The sequence below is a fragment of the Mus musculus genome, chromosome 11 (genome assembly GCF_000001635.26).
Source record: "Mus musculus strain C57BL/6J chromosome 11, GRCm38.p6 C57BL/6J".
NCBI classification, from domain to species: Eukaryota; Metazoa; Chordata; class Mammalia; order Rodentia; family Muridae; genus Mus; species Mus musculus.
The window spans coordinates 95970347-95994732 of NC_000077.6; the positions used below are offsets into that span (position 1 = coordinate 95970347).

Sequence of the window (24386 nt, forward strand, 5' to 3'; positions counted from 1 at the left end):
AGGCAGCCCTGTGTGCCACAGCTGAAAAGAACCAAGGTTTGTACACCTTGTACAATGGCAGACACACCTAAAGGCCAGACCTTCGCTGCAGGCTTTCGTGGGGATGCGTGTGTCTAGAATGTTGTACCAAGGGCAGGTATTAGGGTGCTCCAGCCCTCATTGAGCAGGACAAAATGTTCTCCTCACGTCTCCGATTTGATTGTCCCAAGAGGGAGGTGCTAAGGCCCAGTGGCAGGTCCCTCATCCCCAGCCTGAGCTCGGCACTGCTGTGACCCCAGCCTGAGCTCGGCACTGCTGTGGAGGGAATCACGGAGAAACTCACGATGAGATGGTGATCTTCGTCTCTGTGTCCTGCTCCACCTTCTTCAGGTTCCGCCCTTCCTTGCCAATGAGTCGCCCGACGAAGTTGTTATGAGCCAGGATCTTCAGGGGAACTTCATCTGCCCTGGAAAGGAAGTAGGGGACAGCTCGGTCAATGATGTCAACAAAGGTTACCCAACTATGTGATGAACCCAGAAAAAACCCTGAGCCAAGTGTCAGGATACAAGCCCAGCAGAGATCGGTGTTCTGTAAACAGAAATGGCGGATGAGGATGGCAGGGTGACATTTGGGAGCCACAGCATTATCTCAACTGTGATCACGGTCAGCAGGTACATTATCAACACATACAAATCGAAATCCATACAACTACACACTCAAAATATATGTGCAGTTGTGTTTGAGGGTTTAGCGCAGTAGTACTGTTTAGCTTGTCCAGCATGCATGAGGCCCAGGCTCTAACCCTAAGTTGAAGGGGGTAAGGGAGCAGAAAAGACACCCAGTGTATCCTGTAGGCATCTGCCGATAGTCCCAGCTAATAAGGCTGAGGCTGGAGGATCCAGAAATTCTAGGCTAACCTAGGCAATGTCCTCAAACAAACATAGCATTGTTATACTAGTTGAACCCTAATAAACCTGTATAAAAAACAAGACAACAACAACAACAACAAAAACCAGGGGCTAGAGAGATGGCTCAGTGATTAAGAGCACTGACTGCTTTTCTAGAGGTCCTGAGTTCAATTCCCAGCAACTACATGGTGGCTCACAACCATCTGTAATAAGATCCAATGCACTCTTCTGGCGTGTCTAAGAGAGTGACAGTGTACTAATATACATAAGATAAATAAATAAATCTTAAACAAACAAAAAGCACAGAGAAACCCTGTCTCAAAAAACAAACAAGTGAAAAAGGAAACCAATGAAAACTTAGCGTGATGATGCATGAATTATCCATCAGCAGACTCAAGAGGACCATGAGTGCACAGCCTGTGGAGACCCACTCTCTTTAAAAGATTGTGTGTGTGGTGTGTGTGTATGGTGTGTGGTGTGTGTGTGTGTGTAGTGTGTGTATGGTATGTGTATGGTGTGTGTGTGTGTGTGTGTGTGTGTGTGTGTGTGGTATGTGTGTGTGGTGTGTGTGTGTGCGTGCGTGTGTGTGAGAAGATACCCATGGAAGTGTGTGTGTGTGTGTGTGTGTGTGTGTGTGTGTGTGTGTGTGTGTGTGAGAGAAGATACCCGTGGAAGTCAGTCAGAAGGTAAGGCATTGGATCGCTGGGAGCGTAAGTTCCAAAGGTTTGTGAGCCGCCCCGTATAAAGGTGGATAAGACCTGAATTTTGGTCCTAATAGGACAGTATCTGCCTTAACTGCTGAGCTATCTCTCCACCCTGAGCCATTCTCAAGAAAACGTAATAGAAACGGAAGCCAGGCGTGGTGGTGCAGCAGTAAACTGGATTACAGCAGTTCAGGATTGACTAGGGTATAGTGGTCCTGCCTCAAATACCCCACCCTACCAAAGGACCCAGGACCAAAGCCTCAGAAGGCAGCGTAAGGGAATCGCTGCACTGTCCTGCATCAGCGGGGCCCACACTCAGGTCCTCACACGCGCACAGCTCCCGCAGGCTCCTGTGGGGCCCACACTCAGGTCCTCACACGCACACAGCTCCCGCAGGCTCCTGTGGGGCCCACACTCAGGTCCTCACACGCGCATAGCTCCCGCAGGCTCCTGTGGGGCCCACACTCAGGTCCTCACACGCACACAGCTCCCGCAGGCTCCTGTGGGGCCCACACTCAGGTCCTCACACGCGCATAGCTCCCGCAGGCTCCTGTGGGGCCCACACTCAGGTCCTCACACGCGCACAGCTCCCGCAGGCTCCTGTGGGGCCCACACTCAGGTCCTCACACGCGCACAGCTCCCGCAGGCTACTGTGCAATTTTTAAGCCCTCTGTCGCTTCTCTCTCTGTAGCTTTATATTGACAGATATGTTGACAAAAAAATTATAAAAGGCACAGAGAGGGATTTCAGCCTGACCTTTGTGCTAACACAAGTTTACCTGCATACCCCATTTATGACAATGCTAATGTATACACATCCATACACACACACACACACAGAGAGAGAAATATAAACATTGTGACTATATAAAATTTCTATACAATTGTACAAGGGAATGATCTCATCTGCCAGCTCCTATGTTTGTTTGTGTGCAGTTTGTGACTCTCTCTCCTAATCTCAGTTCCGCTCCCATGAATGAGTAGAGGCTGGGTGGGGTATGGTTCAGCAGCAAGGAGTCTGCTTGGGCCTCAGCCCTGATGAAAAAGTGTGTGTGTGTGTGTGTGTGTGTGTGTGTGCGCGCGCGCGCCAAGTACAGCCAGATCTTACGTTTTGGTGTCCTTTGCCTCCTTGTGCATAATCTCCAAGATCATCTTGCACGCGGAGGAGCAGCCTTCAGGGGTTGAATGCACGCTGATGGCCTTCTCCGCAGCGCCCGCATTCTCCTTCCTATGCACGTCTATTCTGTGGACCACCAGGAGAAAGCTGGTTAGTTGTCTCCAACAACATGGGAATTCCTCCACCTCGTATCAATTAAAAGCCTAGAATCCACCCTCCTTGGACTAGGCCTGGAAAGTCAAGAAGGGGCCTGAGAACCACGGCCAGGTGTCACTCTGCCCACCTCTGAGAGGACAATGCAGGACACCTCACAGCCACTAGATGGGGACTCCAAGCTGTTTGTGGCTGTGAAGTTATTTTTTTTCCTTCTAGTGTCCTTTTTCAGAGACACACTCCCAACTACAAGTAAATGACAGTGATTTACTCTGTATGTTAAGGGTAGACGAGCTGAGCTGTTCTTCCCCATAACCGCCGTTTATCTGTAACAACAGGAAACCAGGTGGCTGTACTACAACGGGAGTAGGGACATAATTATGACTTATGCCGAAGAGACTCAGCTGCAGCCAGGCTGTCCAGCTTGTGACCACTGTTAAGTGGCTACTTATCACAGAGTACCCGACAAGTGGCTAACCCCAACTCACAGGACAGAGTATCCTGGAGCAACTTGATATGAGCAACTCTTCCTTCTGGAGACAGGGAACCCAGGCTCCCAACTGCCTCCTCATTTGCCCAACTCCAACACAGAGGTAACACTGGCGACAGTGACCATTCATGTCCTGAGCAACAACTCCCTAGACAAAAGTGCTGATGCCCAAACCAAGTGTTTTCAAGGGCCGCCCGGGCCCCACTCTCCCCTGCACCCACCCTCCCTTTCCCAGCACTCACTTGGACTGCGTCTGTTTTGTGATGTTTCGGATGGTGGCACCCTCCTTGCCAATGATAGCGCCTACATACTGCGTAGGCACCAGGAGCCGGAGAGGGATGTCCACTGGCTGCTGCTTGGCTGGAGCCCCTGCTGCCACGGGCGACCCTTGCCGGGGCTGGCCCCGAGACCCAAAGCCTCCACGACGCCCATTCTCAGGACCTTGCGTTATCTGCTCATCAGGTATGTAGGAGACCTTCAGGGCATGGTTCTCCAGTTGATGGCCATTTAGCTTCATGATAGCTCTAGGAACAGGGAGTCCAATGGTCACTCTGACTCAGGCCAACCACACCAAGTGCCTTCCTTACCCAAAGCACCTACTAAGTTACAGATGGGAACACACTGGGGATACTGTGGAGCTAACCATCTGTCTCCTACCCTACACCTCCATCACTAGGGAACGTTCTGGTTTGCGAAAGAGAAGACACTAAGGGGAAAGTGATACAGCAATGCCACTAGCTCCCTTGGGACTTATTGCTCACAAAAATCTTCCACTTAAGACCACTGGAGCCTGGCGTGGTGGCGCACACCTTTAATCCCAACATTTGGAAGGCAGAGGCAGGCAGATTTCTGAGTTCAAGGCCAGCCTGGTCTACAGAGTGAGTTCCAGGACAGCCAAGGCTACACAGAGAAACCCTGTCTTAAAAAAAAAAAAAAAGACCACTGGAAGATGTTGAAGCATGGGGAAAAAAATGTGCCAATACCCTGTGACAGTCAGATAGAGCTTAAAACAATCAATGTATACAATGTGTTCTGATCACTTCGGGAAGAGAGAATAGTAAAGGCTGGACCTAAGGGCTAAGGAGCTGGGACCTGTGGTGGTGGTGGGGACTCAAAGGACCTAGAAACCCATCACCCAGGCTCTTAAACCATCCAGCATCATACCTGATATAGGCACAGTAACCCACACCCACAATCACAATGCTCTGAAAATGGGGTAGAAATCAGGGTTGCCCTTGGCTACCAAGGCAAATAAATTAGAGGCCACTATATATTTCAAAAAAAGAAATATATGCAGTTTTGAACGAGGCAGTTTCCCCCTCATAACCAAAAGATGGCACCATCAACACAGACAGTGCAGGACTCTGTTGTTCCCAGGGACCCAAAAGCCATCTCTTCTCCCAGTCATCCCCCTTCCTGCAGATCATTTTTACTGAGAATTTTCTGATTTCTGAAACATACCCCTAAAAGACCTTTTGTGGGACCTTAGGGCTAGCTGAACCAATATCAGAAGCCTGGACCCACCCACAGAACAGCCCCCAGCCCCGCTTCTGAGGTACTCACTGCCTGGTCTGCTCCCGGTTAGAGTAGGTGACGTTGACCACAGCTGTCTCACTTTCAGTGTTCACTGTGGAGACAACAGAATAGTCCACCAGAGTTAGAGCTCTGCTGACAAACCCCAACCTGTCTGTAGGTTAACAGGATAAGCAGCAGACTACCACGCTGGGAACAGACTCAAAGGACAAGCAAAAAACAATTCACAGATGACCTCCCTCACACACACACACACACACACACAAAAACACACACACACACACAAACACACACACACAAAAACACTGGAAGCAAACTTACCCTGGGAAAGTTCAATTAGCAAACAAGCAACACCCAGTGGGTGGGATTAGCCATTTACAGAGGTAATATGTCAAGAAAAAAATGGTTTCCTTCTCTCAATGGCTCAAGAGATTTGGAATTATCTAAATCCATTCTGTAAAGCTTGGATATCACACACTTTCCCAGAGAAGGAATTCCAGGCTCAAATATTCTAAACTTCTTGACAGTGGACATGGGACACATCAGGCCACCATGCTTACGGGTCCCAAGAATGATTTCCATCCCAAAGCTTGGATTTGTGGGGTTTTTCTTTACGATTTATGTATTTAATGTATAGGAATGCTCTATCTGCATGTGCACCTGCATGCCAGAAGAGGGCATCAGATCACATACATTACGGATGGTTGTAAGCCGCCATGTGGTTGCTGGGAATTGAACTCAGGACTGAGCTTGGATTAGCACCTTCCTTAATCAATCAATTAATTAATTAATTTTGCATCGATGGAGACTGAACCCAGGGCCTTTGCACATGCTACACTCTACTAATGAGGCACATTTTCAACTCTCACTTTGTGAGACAGGGACTCACTAAATACCTCAGGCTGGCTTGCAGCTCGACATGCAGCTAAGGATGGCCCTGACCTCACCACCAGGACTAAAACTAACCCACTTCAGTAACGGGCAGAAGAGACAGAAGAACTTCAGGCAAAGCACTATAGCATTTGCCTGCAGTCTTGGCACTTGGGAGATGAAAGAAGTTAGGAGTTCAAGGCCATTCTAAGCTATAAGAGGCTCTGTTTAAAAAAATAAAACACACAAAAACCCTAGAGAAGACTCAGTGACTAAGAGCACTGGCTGCCCACAGACAGGTCACAGTTTAATCCCAGCACCCACATGGCAGGCAGTTCATAACCTTTGGTAACTCTACTTCCAAGGAATCAGGCGCCATCCTCTGGCCTCATTGGGCACTGCCCACACATGGTGCATACAGGGAGAAAGGTGGCTGAAATCTCCTGGGCAACCTGGGCAAAGCGAGGAGGGTAAGACCAGCCAGGACTACACTGCAAGGCTCTGCCTACTCTGAAAGAAAACCTGACAGTTGAGATGACTGTGGTGGCACAGGGTGACAATCCCTGAGAAGAACTATTTCTGAGGCCAACCTGGGCTGGTGAGACCGTTGAACAGGTTTGGTGGATCCTTTTGTGGTTTATTTTTAACCAATTGAAATGATTTCATGCCCATCTGTCTGTGTTCACATGAGTGGAGGTCAGAGGACAACGTCAGGGAGTCAGCTCCCTCTCTGCACCACTTGGGATCCAGGCGGTCAGCCTGACACAGCCTGAGTTTACAGCCCAGACAGCTGCCTGCTCTAAGTGGCCACCAGTCTGTCTGACTCAAGAGTCTAGCTGCAGCAAGACAAACTACCAGCAAATCAGCTATGCCCTGGCATTTAAGATGAAAGGCAAGTTAGAAGGTTAGAGGCAAGAACACAGCACATCGCTGCTGGGCAGGTAATGCCAGCATGTACAGCTTGCCCCTTCCCACAAAGAATCTAAACATGAACACTTAAGGGGCTGGAAAGATGGCTCAAGTGGTTAAGAGCACTGACTGCTCTTCCAAAGGTCCTGAGTTCAAATCCCAGCAACCACATGGTGGCTCACAACCATCTGTAATGAGATCAGATGTCCTCTTCTGGTGTGTCTGAAGACAGCTACAGTGTACTTAGATATAATAATAAATATCTTTTTTTGTTTAAAGAACACTTAGACCTCAGACAAAGCAACTACTGCTTCTTGAAGAGTTTCCCAAGTGGGCTGCGGTGTAGTTCACATGGAAAAAAGGCACTAGTCGTGCGCCTTTCCCAACCCACAGCGCACACACAGGAATACTATTTAGTCGTAAAAATTTGAAATCCTGTGACAACTAAAGGGAAGTAGAGATTACTCAGTTAAATTAAAAAAGCAGGTTCTGAAAGGTAAGAAACTCTCAGGACCATAAAAGCCGCCAGGAAGAATGAAGCCTGGAAGGAGGAGTGGAGGGTGAGAAAGGAGGGCAAAGGAGAGGAAACAACAGAAAAAAAGGAAAGTAGGGGAAAGAGAATTAAGACTGGGAGGGGGAGGAGTCTGACTGAAGGGAGAATACAAATTCCCATGGCCAAGGGAGCGACAGGGAAGGAGGGAGGCTTGGGAGAGCTGACTGCCGGGCCAAGTGACAGTCAGACAGACAGACAGAAGAGTACATCAGGAGCACTCCTTTCTATGTGATATGACAGCAGCAGACCACACTGTCCTACAAACTTTGGAGGGTGACAAGATGTTAAATGTTTTCACTAAGAAGTGATTGAGGAGACTGGCGGGCCTGCCTCAATTTAAGCAGGCCATGATACCCAGGAACATGTAATGTCCCTACATGATGGTTTAAAAAACATCTAAAACAACCTCATCTTGGGGTGTGCAACCAAATCACTCCAAGCTCATTTCCTCTGGAACAAACCTGACACCACAAGCAAAATCAAAACCGCAGCTGAGTTTGTTCTTTTTACAACTCAGGATCCCTATGCCTCCTTCTGTGGGCCCAATATTCAAAAAGGTTTTGCCTGCCCAAACTATTAAGGAATAAACTTTTTTCAAACTTGTCCTTCATTTTGATTTCATGTGTATAGATGTTTTGTCTGTATAGTCCCTTGAAGGTCAGAAGAGGGCATCAGATCCTCTGGAACTGAAATTACAGATGGCTGTGAGCCTCCTCTGGGTGCTGGGTCTCTGGGAGAACAACCAGTGCTCTTAGTAACTGAACCATCATCTCTTCAGCCCTCTCCCACCCCCATCCCTTTTATTTTATTAATTTTTGTTGTTGTTGTTGCTTTTAATTTGTTCTTTCAAGAAAAGGTTTCTCTGTGTAGCCCTGGCTCTTCTGGAACTCACTCTGTAGATCAGCCCACACTGGAAGAGATTCCCCGCCTCTTCATCCCAAGTGCTGAGATTAAAGGAGAACACCAACACGCCCAGAAAGGAGGTTTTTTGTTTTTCCCTTGTAAAAGACAAGATCTCTCAGGCTAGAGAGATGGCTCAGCTGTTAAGAGCACTGCCTGGTCTTCCAGAAGTCCTGAGTTCAATTCCCAACAACCACATGGTGGCTCAAAACCATCTACAATGGGATCTGATGCCCTCTTCTGGCATGCAGATGTACATGCAGAGAGCACTCATTTATTAAATAAATAAAATTAAATATTTAAAAAAGACAAGGTCTCTCTATATACTGCTATAACAGTACATACGGCTGGCCTCAAACACACAGAAATGTTCCTGCCTCTCAAAAGCTCAAACACCCAGCCCCTACAAATTTCTGTTCTCAAATTACTGAAATGTGATTCCTGCAAGCTTGGAACTGAGACTCCTTATTGAGAAGGAGTAATAAGGCCCGATGTGGTGGTCCACGGCTTTAATCCTAGTACTCAGGAGGCAGAGGCTGTCAAATCTAAGTTCGAGGCCAGCCTGATCTACATTACAAGCTCTACATTGCAAGTTCCAGGCCAGCCAAGGTTACCCTGTGAGAGCCTGTCTCATTGAAGACAAGGAGAAGGAAAAATGTGTCCAGACTGCCCATCACACAGTAGCCCAGTTTCATGGTTCTACACGGTAGGACGAATGCTGGAGCCAGAGTCCAGCATATGCGCAGGAGTGTGTCTTCCCAATGGATCTGATCACAGGATCGCTTGGTGCTGAAGCCACTTAACTCCTTGTCCGTCTTACCTTGCTCACAGTTCTCCACTGTACCGTACTGAGCCAGCAGGCTATCTAGCACCTGGAGGGGTAGAAAAAAGGTGTCTGAGTATCCTGGGGCCTGAACACCCCTTACCCCAAAGCTCTGGGCACCAGCAGGAACTAGACATTTTGACGGCCTGAAGCTCCACCCCTTAGGGCCCTACATGCTGATGCCATCATCAGTGTTTGCAGGGATGCACTGGCTCTGGCCCCAGACCCTACTAATCTCACACCCAGGGGAGACTGGTTATTTCTACCAACTTAGTCGGACAGAGTCCCATGACCAGTCTCCACCAAACCTGTACATTAACTTCTCCAAACACTTACTTCCCATCGGAGCTGAGGTGGAATATTGCGGATCTGTATTTTCCGACTCCTGAAAAGAAAGGGCAAAACATGATTTAGACAATTCCAGATGCTTTGGGCCCATGACCTGGCAGTTTCTAATCCTTGTCCCAGCTTGTTAGTTCACCAAAACCATAGGATGGTGGCTTCCTCCCCAGTGCTAGGGACTGAATTCATGGTCTGGCACAAGCTAGATCCCCAGCCCTAAAAATAGTAACCTAAACTGGGAGCAGTTGCCTTTAATCCAAGCTCTTAAGAGGCAGAGACAAGCAGATCTCTGAGTTCCAGGCCAACCTGATCTCCATAGTTAATTACAGGACAGCCGGAATAAACAGTGAGACCTCATCTCAGGAAAAAACAAAGAAACACAGACTAGCAACCCAGTAAGGATGCAGACTTTCGAGCAAACAAGGCTTCACCCTATAAGCCCGAGCACTAATAGGACGTCAGAGAGGAACTCGGAACCAGATGTTCTCAGCGTAACGGCAGCAGAAGATCGAACATACTGTTTTGATGCTTGCTACAGCGGTCCCATACTTCTCTCTCCATCAAAACAAAGCCAAGAAGCTAGAGAAAGGGTGCTTGGGGCTCTTATAGGACAGGAGTCCCGCTCCTAGAGCCCATGTGAGAGGCAGCTCACAACTGCTTGAACCCCAGCTCATCTCCAGCACCTGACCCACTGGTTACATACCCACACATACGTACTTAAAATAAAGCAAATCCAAAGTCAAGTAAGACGGTAACTATTAATTAATCCAACACCTCTTTAACTAGCACCTACTTCAAGCTGTACTTTGCTCGCAGGACTGGGGCACAGCAATGAACAAAAGTGGCGGAATGCCTGACCCAGGCGCTCACATCGTATTAAGGGAAACAATATATGCGAACAATTGCATAAGATAATAATAGTACAGTGGTTAAGCCCTTGGCACAACTAGGGATCTAAACCACTTATTAGCACATTAGAAGATTACTTAAGTTCTTTGAGACCTGGTCTCCCCCCGCTTTGTACAACAAGGATAAACCCCATTCACAAGTGGGAGGTGGCATTAGATAGTGTTTGTAAAGCGCTTAGGAAAGACTTGGGGTGAATTCTTAAAGTGTAACAATAGATGCATCTATGAATGGCTAAAGTTCTCCAGAGTGATCAACACACAGCGCAGCATCAGGACCACCTTTTTTCTCCCAGGTGACTATACTATACTTACTCCATCCCAGCTTTCAAATGGCTCTGAAAAAACTGATTTCCCTTGAGGAATGCAGGTTCAAGGCTAAGGTCCAGAGTGACCCAGAGAGTCTGCTCACCACCCAAATCAATACCTTAATCTCTGAGCTTAAGACATTTAGATTGACTTGATGGGTTAGTCAATTGTCATTTAGATCTCTGTGTGTCTTTGATCCCGTACAAACCTTTAGTTCAAAGACGAGATCCAGGGCGGAGATCCAGGGCGTTGGAGAGATGGCTCAGCGGTTTAGAGTACTGGGAGCTCTTCTAGAGGAGCAGGATTTAATTGCCACCAGGCCCAGGATGAGTTACAACCTTCTATAATGAGGGGGATCAGATGCCCTCTTCTGGCCCCTACAGGCACTGCATGCACAAGGCACACAGGCATACAGGAAGGCAAAATACCGGTGTAGTGTACCCAAGGTGAGAGAATGCTGAGTCACGTATGCTCAGTGGGCTACCAGAAGAGCTGGCATCAAGCTGTGGGGTGGGGCAAGCAAAAAGGAATGCAAGGCCCTAACAGTGGGTGTGTTGGCCTTAGTTGTCCTAGGCAGTCCCTACCAAAGCAGGGTCTAGTGTAAAATAGAAGGGTCTCTGTGATCCACTGAGTCTGAAATTCTGAGAGCGACAACTCCTTGTTGACAAGCTACAGCAGGGAAAATCTGGGAATGACATAGCTAAAAGAGTGGAGCAGTGGTGTCCCCGGCTCCTTTAGCTATGTCACCCCTGACCCAAACCCAACCTCTTCCTCCTCAAACTCAGCACTCAAGAGGCAGGGGCAGGCAGATCTCTGAGTTCGAGGCCAGCCTGGTTTACACAATGAGTCCCAGGATAGCAAAGGTTATACAGAGAAATCCTATCTTGAAAAAGAAATAATAAAAAGCTAAAGGAAAGGTGGATCTGTTTGAAGGAAAACCTTGGTGGTTTGTGAACTTGACCTAACAAAGTTAGAGTAGATACAGTGAGGATTGGAAACAGTCAGCTGAGTCTGGAGGCTTGAGCCATGATTCCAGGCTAAAGCAGGACTGATGCACGCACAGGCCAGTCTATAGAACAGTAGGCCAGTCGGAAGGTGGCGTTGCAGTGATAGAAGAGGAGGGGAAGACAGACAGACATAACTCCACGAGTACAGCATTTGTCTAGCAGACACAAAGTCCTGCGCTCAAGTCCCAGGACTGCACGGATAGATAAGCCTGTCGACCCTCTGTAATCCCAGCACCCACAGTACTGGCAGGAGAACCACAAAGTCAACACCCGGTCCAGCGGCGTGAGGCGTGCTCTGTGTCAGACACACACGGGAAGCCAACAAGCCCATTGCTGAGTCCTTAGACCCCATTCCACCAGGTACCAGATCCAAGGACTGGCCAAAAGGCAGCTTTGGATCTCCCTGGTAAGGGTTTCTCACAAAACACCTTTGCTAACCAAATAGATACACCGAGTATGTTCAGATGGGTGAAGAATCTGGGAGAAAATGAACAGTGCCCAGCCCCGGACACCTCCCCCCAGGAAGTCCTTCTGGATAGAGGGGAGATGAAGGCAGCCTGCCTAGGAAGAAACAAGGCATACAGCAACCCCAGAACAGGAGCCTAGTTTGAAAGAACCCATTAGTGCAATCCCAGGTCAAAGGCCAAGACTTGCCTGTCCAAACTCTGATTTGGGGCCTTCTATTCAGTATGGCAGGAGCAGGGTGGTAGCAGTGAAATCTAATCTCTGCAAGGATGTTTGTTAATCCATATCCAGAAAGCAATGGCAGGCAGATTGGCTGGAATGTCTGGAATGTTCCAGGAGCGGGAGGGGGAGGAGGGCAGGTCTACCCAACCAATGAAAGAAAGACATCCCAGCAGCCCTCCCTCACCCTCTAGGGCATACACACCCCATCCTGGGAACCCACTCTAGGCTCCTCCCAGACTTCCTTCTCAGCAAAGCCCCCAGCCCTGATTAAAACCCAAGGGGATAGCCTGGAAGAGGACCTTTGTCTTCTAAGCCTGGCTTTCCACTGAGCCTGGTGCTACCTAATTCCTTTCAGGCCCAAACCGCACAGGGCACTGCTGGGACCTGTAACCTAAATTCCCTTGCTTACATTACAACCCCTTTGGATAACTTACTCATCCCACCTATGAGAGGCCCAGAGTTGGCTGCGTTAGGCTGGTGTGCTGAGGGCTTACAGTGGCTCTAAATCTGTGGCTTACAACTCTTTGGGGATCCACAGACCCTACTTACTTACCTACCCTTTCACAGGGGTCGCCTAGGAGCTGATATCAGGACAGAACATTACGGTTCATAACTGTAGCAAAACTAGCTACGAAGTAGCAACAAAAATAATGTTGTGGTTGGAGGTCAGCACAACCTTAGGACCTGTATTAAAGGTCCCAGCGTGAGGAAGGTTGAGCTGGCTTAGAGCTCCTGATGAGTGGGAGCACAACTCACACTTCCCAGGGGTTTCTCCTGGTGGGAGCTAAGTCCAGCAAGCCCCTGACAGTATTCTAAAGGAGACCTGGAGGTAGAGTGGAAGGGGCGGTGACAGTCATTGCTGAATCTAAATAAATGTGTTCACAATGACAGAGAAAGAAAGTCTTCCACTCCTCCATCTCTGCTACATTGACCCTGCTCCAATAAACCCGGGTCTACCAAGGCCAGGCTGAGTAGTGGTTATGTCCTATAGGTAAAAGGGCACCACACCTAAGCACTCTTAGTGCCGGGAGGGCCAAGCCCAGCTCCAGCAAGGAGAGAGAACCAGCTGCCCTGACCCTCTAGCAGCTATAGCGCCGCCAGCAGTGGCCATTAAAGGCAATGGTTAGAACAGCCAAAATGGTTCCTAAGTGCAAACAGCTTTCCCCTGTTCTCTGCTCGCTCTGACCCTCAGAGATCCAGCCTGGAGGGCAGCTCAACAGACTCCTGCTAACCAGGAAATTCACCTGGGGATGTGAGGACACCTGGGGATGTGAGGACAGGGAGGCCAAGCAGGGGAAATATGCCAGGAGAGATTTAAAGAGGCAGAGAGACAAAAGAACAACGCCATACACCCATCACACCGCCATACACCCATCACACCGCCATACACCCATCACATCGTATACACACATGGGGGTGCTTGGGATTAGGAGTATCTCTCCCGGGTCCATTTTATAGAACTGTGTTCATTTTATAGAAATGTGCTACCGGCGGCTTTGTTTGACAGCCCAGGGCCGAGATTAAAATACGCCATGAGTATCCTGTCTGCATTTCATAATCACTGAACGCCAAAGCCAGGAGTAGAACCAAAACTCCATCTACTTTTTTGTTTTGGGTTTCGTTTGCTTTTTGAGACCTGTTTTTTCTGCATAGCCCTAGCTGCCCTATGTAGACCAGGCTTGCCTCGGCCTGGGTGTGCTGGGTGGTGCTGGGATTAAAAGCACGACTCACTATACCCAGCCTGAAGCAGATCTAGTTTTCCAGATGTATAGTTTTACATTTTGTTGAAAGGCCATTTTTCTAGCATACTAGAAACACCAATTAAGATAATATTATCTTCTGTTTTGGTTTTGAAATGAACTTCTATACACTGGAATTACAGGCAAAGATGAGCTACAATGTTCGGTTCTACAGGGTCCTAGGTATCGAGGTCAGGGCTTTGGGATTCTAGCTATACTCCCAGTGCAGTCCGACCCCCATTTTTTTTTCCTGTGAGTTATACTCTGTAGCCCAGACTAGCCTCCAACTCAGAACAATCATCCTGATACTCTACCTGTTCTTTTAAGGATTTAAGATTTAGCCGGGCAATGGGTGGCACACGCCTTTAATCCCAGCACTTGGGAGGCAGAGGTAGGCAGATTTCTGAGTTCAAGGCCAGCCTGGTCTACAAAGTGAGTTCCAGGACAGCCAGGGCTACACAGAGAAACCCTGTCTGGAAAAACCAACACCCACCCACCCCCCAAAAAATGGATATAAGATTTTCAGAGTTCTCTTTTTTAAAAGATTGTTCATTTTACGTGTATAAGCCTGCACACATGTAAGTGCTGAACACGTATGATGAGGTGGTGAGGCTCTGGGGTCTCAGATACCCTGGAACCAGAGTTAAGGGTGGGTGGCTCTAAGCAGCCTTGCGATGCAGATGCTGGGAATGGAACCTGAGTCTTCTTGATGAGCAGTCAGTGGTCTTAACTCCTGAACCAAGCCAACTCTCACAAAGTTCTTATTCTCTGAAAAAGTGCTCCCTTCACCTCCACACCCAGAGCGAAGTGTTGATGGCTAAGTTCCCGGGCTGTGGAGATGGCTCAGTGGTTAAGAGCACTCACTGCTCTTCCAAAGGTCCTGAGTTCAATTCCCAGCAACCACATGATGGCTCACAACCATCTGTAATGAGATCTGACGCCCTCTTCTGGTGTGTCTGAAGACAGCTACAGTGTACTTATAGTAATAAATGAATCTTTGGACTGAAGTGAGCAGGGACTGAGGGAGCGGGGTTGACCAGAGCGAGCAGAGGTCCTAAATTCAACACCCAACAACCACATGAAGGCTCACAACCATCTGTTCAGCTACAGTGTACTCACATACATAAAATAAATAAAATTAAAAAAAAAAAAAACCAAAGTTCCCTTAAACCACAGTGGTAAAAGCTGGATGAGGGTGGTAGTAACATTTTTGAATACAGTCAATCTGCAGAGGATCCAGTCTTAAGCCTAAACTTTCATCTCCTTGGAAAACAAGACTAAATTGGGAACTTCACATCGATCCCACCCCAAAGCCAAGTTTTGCCTCAGCCTGTGGCCTCACTCAAATCAAGACTCTCTGGGGACCATTCCTCAGGAGGGGGTCAGGGGGAGCAGTAGGACTAGAGCATCTCAGGTGTCCACAGACAGAGATCAGCCGGTCTACCTATAGGCAGCTTTCCTTAATAAAGGGATTTCTTTTCTTTTCTTTTCAAGATTTATTTACTTACTTTATGTATGCAAATACACCATCATTCTCTTCAGACACACCAGAATAGGGCGTCAGATCCCATTACAGATGGTTGTGAGCCACCATGTGGTTGCTGGGAATTGAACTCAGGACCCCTGGAAGAACAGTCAGTGCTCTTAACTGCTGAGCCATCTTTCCAGCCCTAATAGAGGGATTTTTTGTAACACGAATTGTCTAAGTAACTGACTCTTAGCTTTTCTTCTTTTTAGGAATATGGTAAGAGCTAAAAACACTCTCTGCCCCCCCCAAAAAAAAAATTTGTGCAGAATTTCAAGATGGACCCACCCATAAAGCCAAAGACCCTACCACACATCCACCCATCAAACTTGAGGTAAGTGAAGTCCAGGTTTTCAGTGAAGCTTGTAGGTCTCTCACTGCTCCCAGCAGGGAGCTGCAGCTGTAGTTCACTGACAGGGTACTCGCCTGATGTGCTGATGAAGCCTTGTGGCCTATCACTCACCAAGTAGCATTTAAAATAAATGCCAGCAGACCGGGATCCAAATCCCAGGACCCACCTCGTGGCTCACATCTATCTGTAACTCTAGTTACTGGGCACCTAATGCTTTCTTCTGACTTTTGTGGGCATCAGGAATGCATGTGATACACATACATGCCTATGGGCAAAACACACACATAAAATAAAACACTCAGATGGCAGAGGCAGGTGAATCTCTCAGTTCAAGGCCAGCCTGGCCTACGTAGTGAGGCCCTATCCAGACCCTACCCCAGCCCAAAAGCAAGCCACAGGGATGCTAAAATCTGTATATACCCCAGGCTATTGGGCTCAGTTGCATCTACAATCTCATTGCTCCTAACACACGGTGGGACTCTGGGGAGTCTCTAAGGCCCCTAGATCTTGAATGAGGAAGAGGAAATAGAGACCCAACAAGGCAGAAGGCCAGACCTGTTCCTCAAAGTTGTCCACTGACCTCCACACACAGCTGACCTGCTTGTGTGTATAGTATACACACACACTAAGAAACTTTTAAACAAAATGCAAAAACTTGGCTTCCATGACTTTCCTTGACATTTATGGGAAGAGTCTGTCTAACTCCAAAGGCTATTTTGGTGTTTTCCACGTGCTGTGGTAGCCATTAACCAATCAGACTCCGAGGACCTCCAACATGACCAAGGAATCATTATTTTACTTTAAGAGTCAATGTACTGGTCTACAAAGTGAGTTCCAGGACAGCCAGGGCTACACAGAGAAACCCTGTCTCGAAAAACCAAAAAAAAAAAAAAAGAAGAAGAAGAAGAAAAAAAAGAGCTAATGTAATATATAATTCTTTATGTCATTGTTCAATGTTTTAAAATTATGCATTTATTTTTAATTGCGTATGCCCGAAGATGCCAGAAGGGGATGCTGAGTGCCCTGCAGGGCGGCCAGGCATGAGTCACCCACCACTGGTGCTGTAAGAGCTGTGTGCAATTTTTGTTGTTGCTTTTGTTCTGAGACAGTCTCTCTGTGTAGCCCCAGCAGCACTGCAACTTTGTAGAGCAGGCTGGCCTTGAACTTAAAGATCTGCCTGCCTCTGCCTCCTGAGTGCTGGGATTGAAGGTGTGAGCTACCACTGTCCGGCTGCAGTGTACACTCTTATCTGAGGTGTCTCTCTATTCCTCACCTGTGCATTTTGTGGATTCTACATGTTTAGCCAGTACTACCTGTAATGTACACTTCTTATACTTACTTGTGTGTTTGAGAAGGGGGGAGGGAAAGACACAGAGACATACACAGTGCTCATTCTTGGAGCTCAGAAGACAACTGTCTAGAATTTGTGGTTTCTGAAGAACTAAACTCAGGTCACCAGACTTGGTGGCAGCTGCCTTTTATCCACTAAACCACCTCACCAACATCTATATTTGTTTTTTGTAGGGTTTTTTGCAGTATAAAATATACCAGATTCCTGACTTTAGTTGTCTCCTCCAAAGCCATAAAAAATTATTTCTGTAATTACAATATTGATTCCATATTGGAATGATGGTCTTTCTATTTGGTAAACAAATATCTAAGAGCTAGTTGTGGTAACTCACACTCAAACAGCTGAGGAGCGAATGCTGATGGGGAGCTGAGGCCTGATGGTTTAAACTCCAGACTAGGCCTGGGCTACTTACTTACCTCTGTGTTTAATGCCAAATTGGGGGTTGAGGGACTCACTGGGCTTCTTTAAAAAAAAAAAAAGATAACAAATATGTAGTTCTTATCTCACACACACACACTGAGTCTCATGATGTAGCCTGGGCTGGCCTGAACTCCCCAATAGTCTTACTTGAGCCTCCAGAGTGCTGTGGTTGCAGAATTACAGGCACGTGTCCCCACCCACTCGCCTAACCTATTTGAAAGGTGGAGACTGTAATTCAAAACTTCCATGTGTGAATACACACTAAGTTTTTGTGTTTCTTGTGTGGTTTCGGCTTCATTGTTACTCGATGGCACTGGACATTGTGAAACTGTGCTGAGCAGACTGTGCAGGCAAATAGCCTTGCTCTTAAGAGTTTCCAGTCCAGTGGTATCCAGCCCAGCTTATTGGCTTGGAAGGGAAAGAGCAGAAACGGCTGGCTGGGGGCGTGGTGATGGGTGCCTACTGGGTAGGTAATTCTGCTGTCCAACAAAAGGACCCTAAGTGACTAACCCAGGAACCACAGCACCTTTCCAGTGCTGGATCCTTTCCAGCTGAGAGCCGGTTCATCACTGGCTCTTCAGAGATGTCCTTGGTGTTCCAGATAGATCATCAGACTGTCAATACTACCTTCCAACCCTTCTAAACCACATACAAAGCGGAGAGCTGGTACCAAAACCGAGGTTGGTAGAGAGAGGACTTCAGAAAACTAAAGGGGGCCGGCCTGGCACGCTCCAGGCCAGGCAGTAGCTGAAAAAAGGGTGGTGCTGGAAGGGAGGAGGAACTGGCTCCATGCCCAGGGCTTCATGCCAGGATAATCCAGAGGTAGGGCGGCCAGACAGGCCAGGCAGCCAGCGGGCACTCTATTGAGTAGCTAGCCTCGGGTTAGGACTCAGGCTGAAAAAGTGACCTAGTATGAGATCGTCTGGATCCAAGGCAGATGCCATCACCACCACAAGGAAGGGGAGGGGAAGAGAGAGAGAGAGAACATGTATACTCTCTCGCCTAGAAGGCACAGAAATCACTGGAAATACCTATGTGCACACTGCCTTTTAAAGACTTTTTAAAATTTCATTTATTTGTTTTGTGTGTATGGGGTGGGAATGGGGGAGGTATTACGTGCCACGACATGCATGTGAGGTCGGATGACATGCTCAAATAGGTTTGGTTCTCTCTTTTAAGATGTGGGTCCTGGGGTTCAAACTAGGGTCATCAGGTTTGGCAGCCTTTGAGCTTTAAATGTACATAACACACACACACACACACACACACACACACACACACACACACACTGTCCCATGTGTACCCTGATTCCTAAGCTAATGCCAGACATAAGAAAAAAACCCTCTGCAAGCTCCTGCTCCTCTGAGCTTAACCATGACGTCCTCTCTGGGAGGGAGGACCCTGTGTGTTTAATGCCAGGTTGGGGTTTGGACATGCTACTGTCGTTCCTGTTGCTACCCAGAAGTCCTAGTTAAGGGGAATCAGAGTCGTTTTTCAGAGCAGAGAGAAGAGAAGAGGAAGCCTAAAGGGACAGTTTATAGACCCTCCCCTCATTTCATAGCCAGGAGGTCAAGGCTCAGAGGAAAGAGGACTAGCCAACTGAGGAGCCGGACTAGAACTCAGCTCTCCAGGCTGGTGTGTGCTGGGTCACCAAACGGTGCTTCGTGTTCACAGAACATGAAGTGTTAACACAGCACAAGCCGTCAGTGCTGGACATTAAGAGCAGGAAGAACGCCCATATTCTGCATGGTCAAATGCTTGCCAACTGGCTTTTAACTGCATGCGGCTCTAATTTGGGCACCAGATTTAATTTGCAGAATAGCTAACTACCCTATAATACGGCTGGATGACTGTTACAGAGGGGGAAAGGGTAGTCACCGAAGTTCTTCTCTTACAAGCTCCATCCAGAGCAGGCAAAGGAATAAAGGAGACTGGGAAGGTGCGAGCGGGAGGGAGAGAGCCTGGCTTGGCCTAATCCACTCAGGAATAAATGGGCTGATTAGAAAGCCCAAAGGTTATTTTTGTTTTGTTTTGTTTTTTAATTGTGTTTATCCCCACCCCCACCCCCAGCCCTTACTCATGGCGCAGCCCCGGAAGAAGCTAAAACAGAGGCTCTGAGGTAGCTGATCGCCTTCTAGGCAAATTCCAGGTCGGCTGGAGCTAACTGCCACCTCCTCCCCCAACCCCAGGCTTTGAATAGAATTTTACTTTTTAACTTTTTAACTGGAGGGGTCTGGCCAAGTGGAGCTAAAAAGTGGGGAAAAGGGAGGTCAGAAGAACCTGGGGACGGGTGGGTGAGGACGGAGCCTTTACTAAAGCATAAAGAACAGTAACACATAGAAAGGAGTTTGTCCGCATGAACCTCCCGGGTGGGTACAGGGGTTCCCCCAGTAGGACTGTCCCCACTAACCCGGGTCAGCCTGATGGCGGAGAGAGTTTTTGGGTCTTCCCAAGGCAGTGGGGAAGGTTAATAAGCTGACAGGTCCTCGCTGATCCCCCAGTACCCCTCAACTGAACATGTTATCTTAGCTCACCGCCCAGCATCTCTTCAGGAAACCTAGGAGCCAAATGATGGGCTGAGGGAGAAGAAGGAAATGAAATGTAAGAGAACCTTGGGAAGAGAACGCTCTCTCAAGACAAAGATTCTGAAGTTGAGTTCTCAGAGGCAAGCAAAGAAGCCAGGCCAATCTCAAAAGAAAGCAGACAACACAAAACCCTGTTGCTGAAAAGGGATTAGCATAATGCTGAAAATCCTTAGGGTTAAAAAATAATTTATCAGTAGAAAGGACACTGGTCCTTCCTGCCCAGTTGCCAACAAATACCTGTTGGTGGTGAGCGAGTTCATTTAGAGCAAGTGCTAAAGGCCGGTCTCAAATTCTTAGAACTCCTCTCCACACCATCCTGATTTCTGCTGGGATTTGGGTGGGGAAGCAAAACGCCCTCCAAAGGGCCCTGTCCCCCAGGTTCAGAGATGATTAGGAGGCTGGACCACCAACGTTTTCCAAAATGGCTCTCGGCCACCCCGACAAGGAAGAAAGGCGGGTCTTCAACAGCTCGGAGGACCCAGCCCTGGACACAGCCTTCTGCCAGGGAGGGTTGGAAAGCTGAGCAGTCAGGGCAACTGAGGAGGAGGCGGAGGCGGCGGCGGGGAAGGGCGGCGGCAGCTGAGGTGGGGGAGGTGGCAGCAGCTGGGGGAGGAGGGGAGCCCTGCAGGCCGCGCCATGGAGAAGGCCGAGCAGCTGAGAGGCCCGGCCTGCGCCCCAGCCCCTCACCTCACCCCGGGGAGGGAAGCCCAGCGCCCCCCCCCCACCCAGCCCCTGGGTGGGCTGCTGCACTGCACAGGGAGGGGGACAAGGGTGCGCCCCAGCCCCCTGCCACAGTCTAGAATGTTCACGCACCAAGGCGCCCTGGGCACCCGGGGACGCTCAGCCGATCCTGAGGGGCCCCGGCGGCCCTCGGTCGCCCGCGCAGGGCCCGTGGGGGAGGGGCCGCGCTGGGGGCTGGGGTGGGGGTGGGGACCGGGACTTTGCCCTTTGTCTCCCTCTCCTCTCCCTCTGCAGAGCCACCGGCCGAAACCCGACCCCATCGGCCAGCCAGGCAGCCGGCGCGGGGCAGGCTCCCCCTCCCGAGTTCTTTAGTAAATCCAGACCCGACCTCCCCGTGCTCAGGGCCGTGACTGAGGTGGTCCTGTGGGGGAGGGGGCTTCCCGCCTGCTAACCGGCCTGCAAACATTTAAGGGGGAGCCGGGGAGAGGGTGGGAGTGGGGCCGTTGAGGCTGGGGAGGAGAAAATGGCCCTGGAGGCGGCAATCCTAAGAGACACCGTCCGGGCTGCCCAAGGTGGCAGGACCAGGATGGGGAGGCCTTCCACAGACGAGGCAGAAATGGGATCTGGGAGTGGGGCAGAACTTCGGGGGCATTCCAGGAAGCTCGACAGCAAAGTTATAATTGAAGTCATCCTTGTCCCGATAATAAAGTATAGGGAGTGAAAAAGACCTTACTTATTCATCCCTTTGGGGTGTCATCAATTATGTTACTAATATGCAATTTTAATGATGCAGCTTTGCATGTACTGAATTTACAAGGTCCCTTCCATACAAAAATGTATGAACCTGGAACATGACGCTAATGTGATCTTCTCCATTTCCAGGTGGCAAGAGAAGCTCAGTGGTGGCGCACGCCTTTAATCCCAGCGCTTGGGAGGCAGAGGCAGGCGAATTTCTGAGTTCGAGGCTAGCCTGGTCTACAGAGTCAGTTCCAGGACAGCCAGGGATACACAGAGAAACCCTGTCTCGAAAATAATAATAATAATAATTAATAATAATAATAATAATAGAGGCTCAGAGAGATTGAGTAGCCAACAAAGCAATGGCCAGTGACAACAGGCTTGTTCCTGTTTCCCAGAAAAACAGGGTAATGCGTTCGTGCTCCCTAGAAACCAATGTATGAGTTAAGAATTATGACTCAGTAGGCATTAACAGGTCACCTCTTCATCCCTAGCTGCAGGGGGAGGAGGGGGCGGAGGAAGAAGAGGAAGAAGGCATCTCTGTCTGCCCTGAACCTGGCTCCTGCTTCCACCCCCCACAGAAACTAAATAAATTAAGTAACTAGAGACAGGAAGCAGGTACCCAATGAGGGCTGGAAGGCCTGCACAGCTTTCCCCAGGTATTGATCAAGTTTCTGGAGAAGGGGAGGATCCAAGCGAGGAGTCTAGAGGCCCGGAAATAAACAATGACCCCTGGATCCCACCACAGAATCCTCTTCCTGTGCCTTCCACACAGGGGAAGCCTGTTGACACCCACCATTTTTGTTTCCTTCAGCTTGGGAAGGAAGGAGGCTCAGGGGAGGGACAGATCCGTGTCAGGTGTGCTTTTCTTTGCAAAAGCTTCTTTACACTAAAGCTCAAGAAAGGCACAGCCTGTGTTGGGGACTGCTCTCAGGCACTCCTGCTTTAGGAAGGCCCTGGGCTGTGTTGTGTCGCCGTTCCGTGCACTTCCAGAGTTTCCCTGTGTTGCAGCAGACTGTGATGGGGTGAAGGCAAGCACACCTTTGTAGTTCTTTCGCTTGCTGGGCTAAGGGCTCTTCAGTAACCCAGGCTGACTCTGAACTCAGAGTGCCCTTCCATCCTAGCTGCCAAGGGCCAGAATTACAGCTGTGAACCACCTCACGGGCCTGCTTTGTGGGTCTTCTAGACTAGTTACTCAACATAAGCCCCTCCCTGTGGAGGAGGACCAGTTTTGACCCTTGACGACCCCCGCCCATACTGCTGAGAGGGCTCACTAAGCAGTAACAAGTGCTTCGACTCTCCCCACCTAACTCTCTAAATGCCAACTCCACTCTTAGGAGATGAGCTACCTTCCCACAAATACCTTCTGCCAGACAACCAAGTCTCCTTAGTTCACTTTACCTTTTTTTCTTGCCTATACTCCAAAATCCAGTCTAGCTGCCAGCCCTCCCCTCTGCACCCCTCCACCTGCGTGCACAACCCCCAGCCTGTCCCACAGCTTTCCTGCATCTAAGAGAAAGCGCCAGAGGGCAGATAGGTGGCATTCCTCTTCCTGTTAAAAGCAGTACCTCCCTCTTTGAGGCTCCCCCCACCCCAATAATCCCTCTGCCTGCCTTTCCCACCCTGACTGAGAGAGATCCAATGCTGCCACATAAAAACCCAATAAATAAAAAACGTGCAGGGCAGGGCGGTGGTCAGCAACAGTGGAAGAGCACTTCGTCTCAGAGGGCAGACTCCTAAGGCAAGAGTTACTTATTAAAGTTTTCCTGAAAAACCCTAAAGCTAAAGCTGCTCTTCCAATTGTTCCTTATTTTACTTCAGGTATCTAACAAAGGAAGGAAGTGACCTGCAGTAGATGAATGTGTGTATACAAGGAACAGCCAGTGGCTGATTGGAAAAGACTCTCACTGCCGACAGTGTGGAATCTGGTCCTCTTGAGAAAGGACAGCAAAGGACTAGACAGGTAGATTCCTCTTAGTCACAATGGCAAGGAAGCTACTCACTCAAAGTGGCCAACGAAAAGCAATGTCTCATCACCTCAGACAGGTATGGGGTTCCCGAAGATCCTTCCACTTCTACCCAGAGCTCATTTTCAATAAGAATCCCTCTACCCTTACAGAAGTCCAAAGCATCCCCGCTTTGAGGTGTCCTCACTGTGCATCCTGGCTGGCCTGTGACTCGGTGTGGATGAGGATGGCTCAAACTTACAGTGATCCCCTCTGCCCCTGCCTCGCCATCCTGGGGATCACGGGTGTGTCCTGGCCGCTCTTACACAAATATGTTACTGAACATTACAGAGTAAGGGGGTGAGAGATGGCTCAGCGGCTAAGCGCACTGGCTGCTCTTCTTGAAGCCCCAGGTTGGATTCCCAGCGCCCACATGGCAGCTCACAACCGTCTATACCTCCAGCCAGGGGACCTGACACCTCCTTGTGGCCTCCATGGGTAATGCAGGGTAAAACTGTCATACATGAAGGCCAAACGCCCAGACACATAAAAAGAAAGAAAATTTTAAGACTAAAACCCAAGCTGGGAGTGTTCTCATTGGTAGTAGTGCATTCAGCAAGACTAGAATTCCACCCCAGGAGGAAAAGCCACTGAAATACAGAGAGGTCAGCCACCCCCAAAAAAGCCCTGCTTCTGTAAGAGGACTACTTTGGGGACCTAGGACCTAGGACTACTTGTTTTCAAAGTCCTAGAAGTCCTAGAAGATGCAGGAAACCCAGCATCCTATATGATCATCCTTTGCCCTTTAATGCTAGGCTCTCTCTATTACAGTTAGATTTCTCCAACCAAGTGACAGAGCCT

General features: G+C 48.9%; 1 protein-coding gene across 1 annotated transcript in view; it reads right to left on the minus strand.

Moving 5' to 3' along the window:
- Positions 1-24386, minus strand: part of Igf2bp1 (insulin-like growth factor 2 mRNA binding protein 1) — a 48782-nt gene that overhangs the window by 13184 nt on the left and 11212 nt on the right. Inside the window, exons 3-8 of the mRNA NM_009951.4 lie at positions 9275-9323; positions 8936-8987; positions 4914-4977; positions 3593-3874; positions 2699-2833; positions 323-445 (exon numbers count right to left, since the gene is read on the minus strand). Coding sequence (NP_034081.1) covers positions 323-445; positions 2699-2833; positions 3593-3874; positions 4914-4977; positions 8936-8987; positions 9275-9323 — 705 coding nt within the window. The remainder of the gene's footprint in view (positions 1-322; positions 446-2698; positions 2834-3592; positions 3875-4913; positions 4978-8935; positions 8988-9274; positions 9324-24386) is intronic.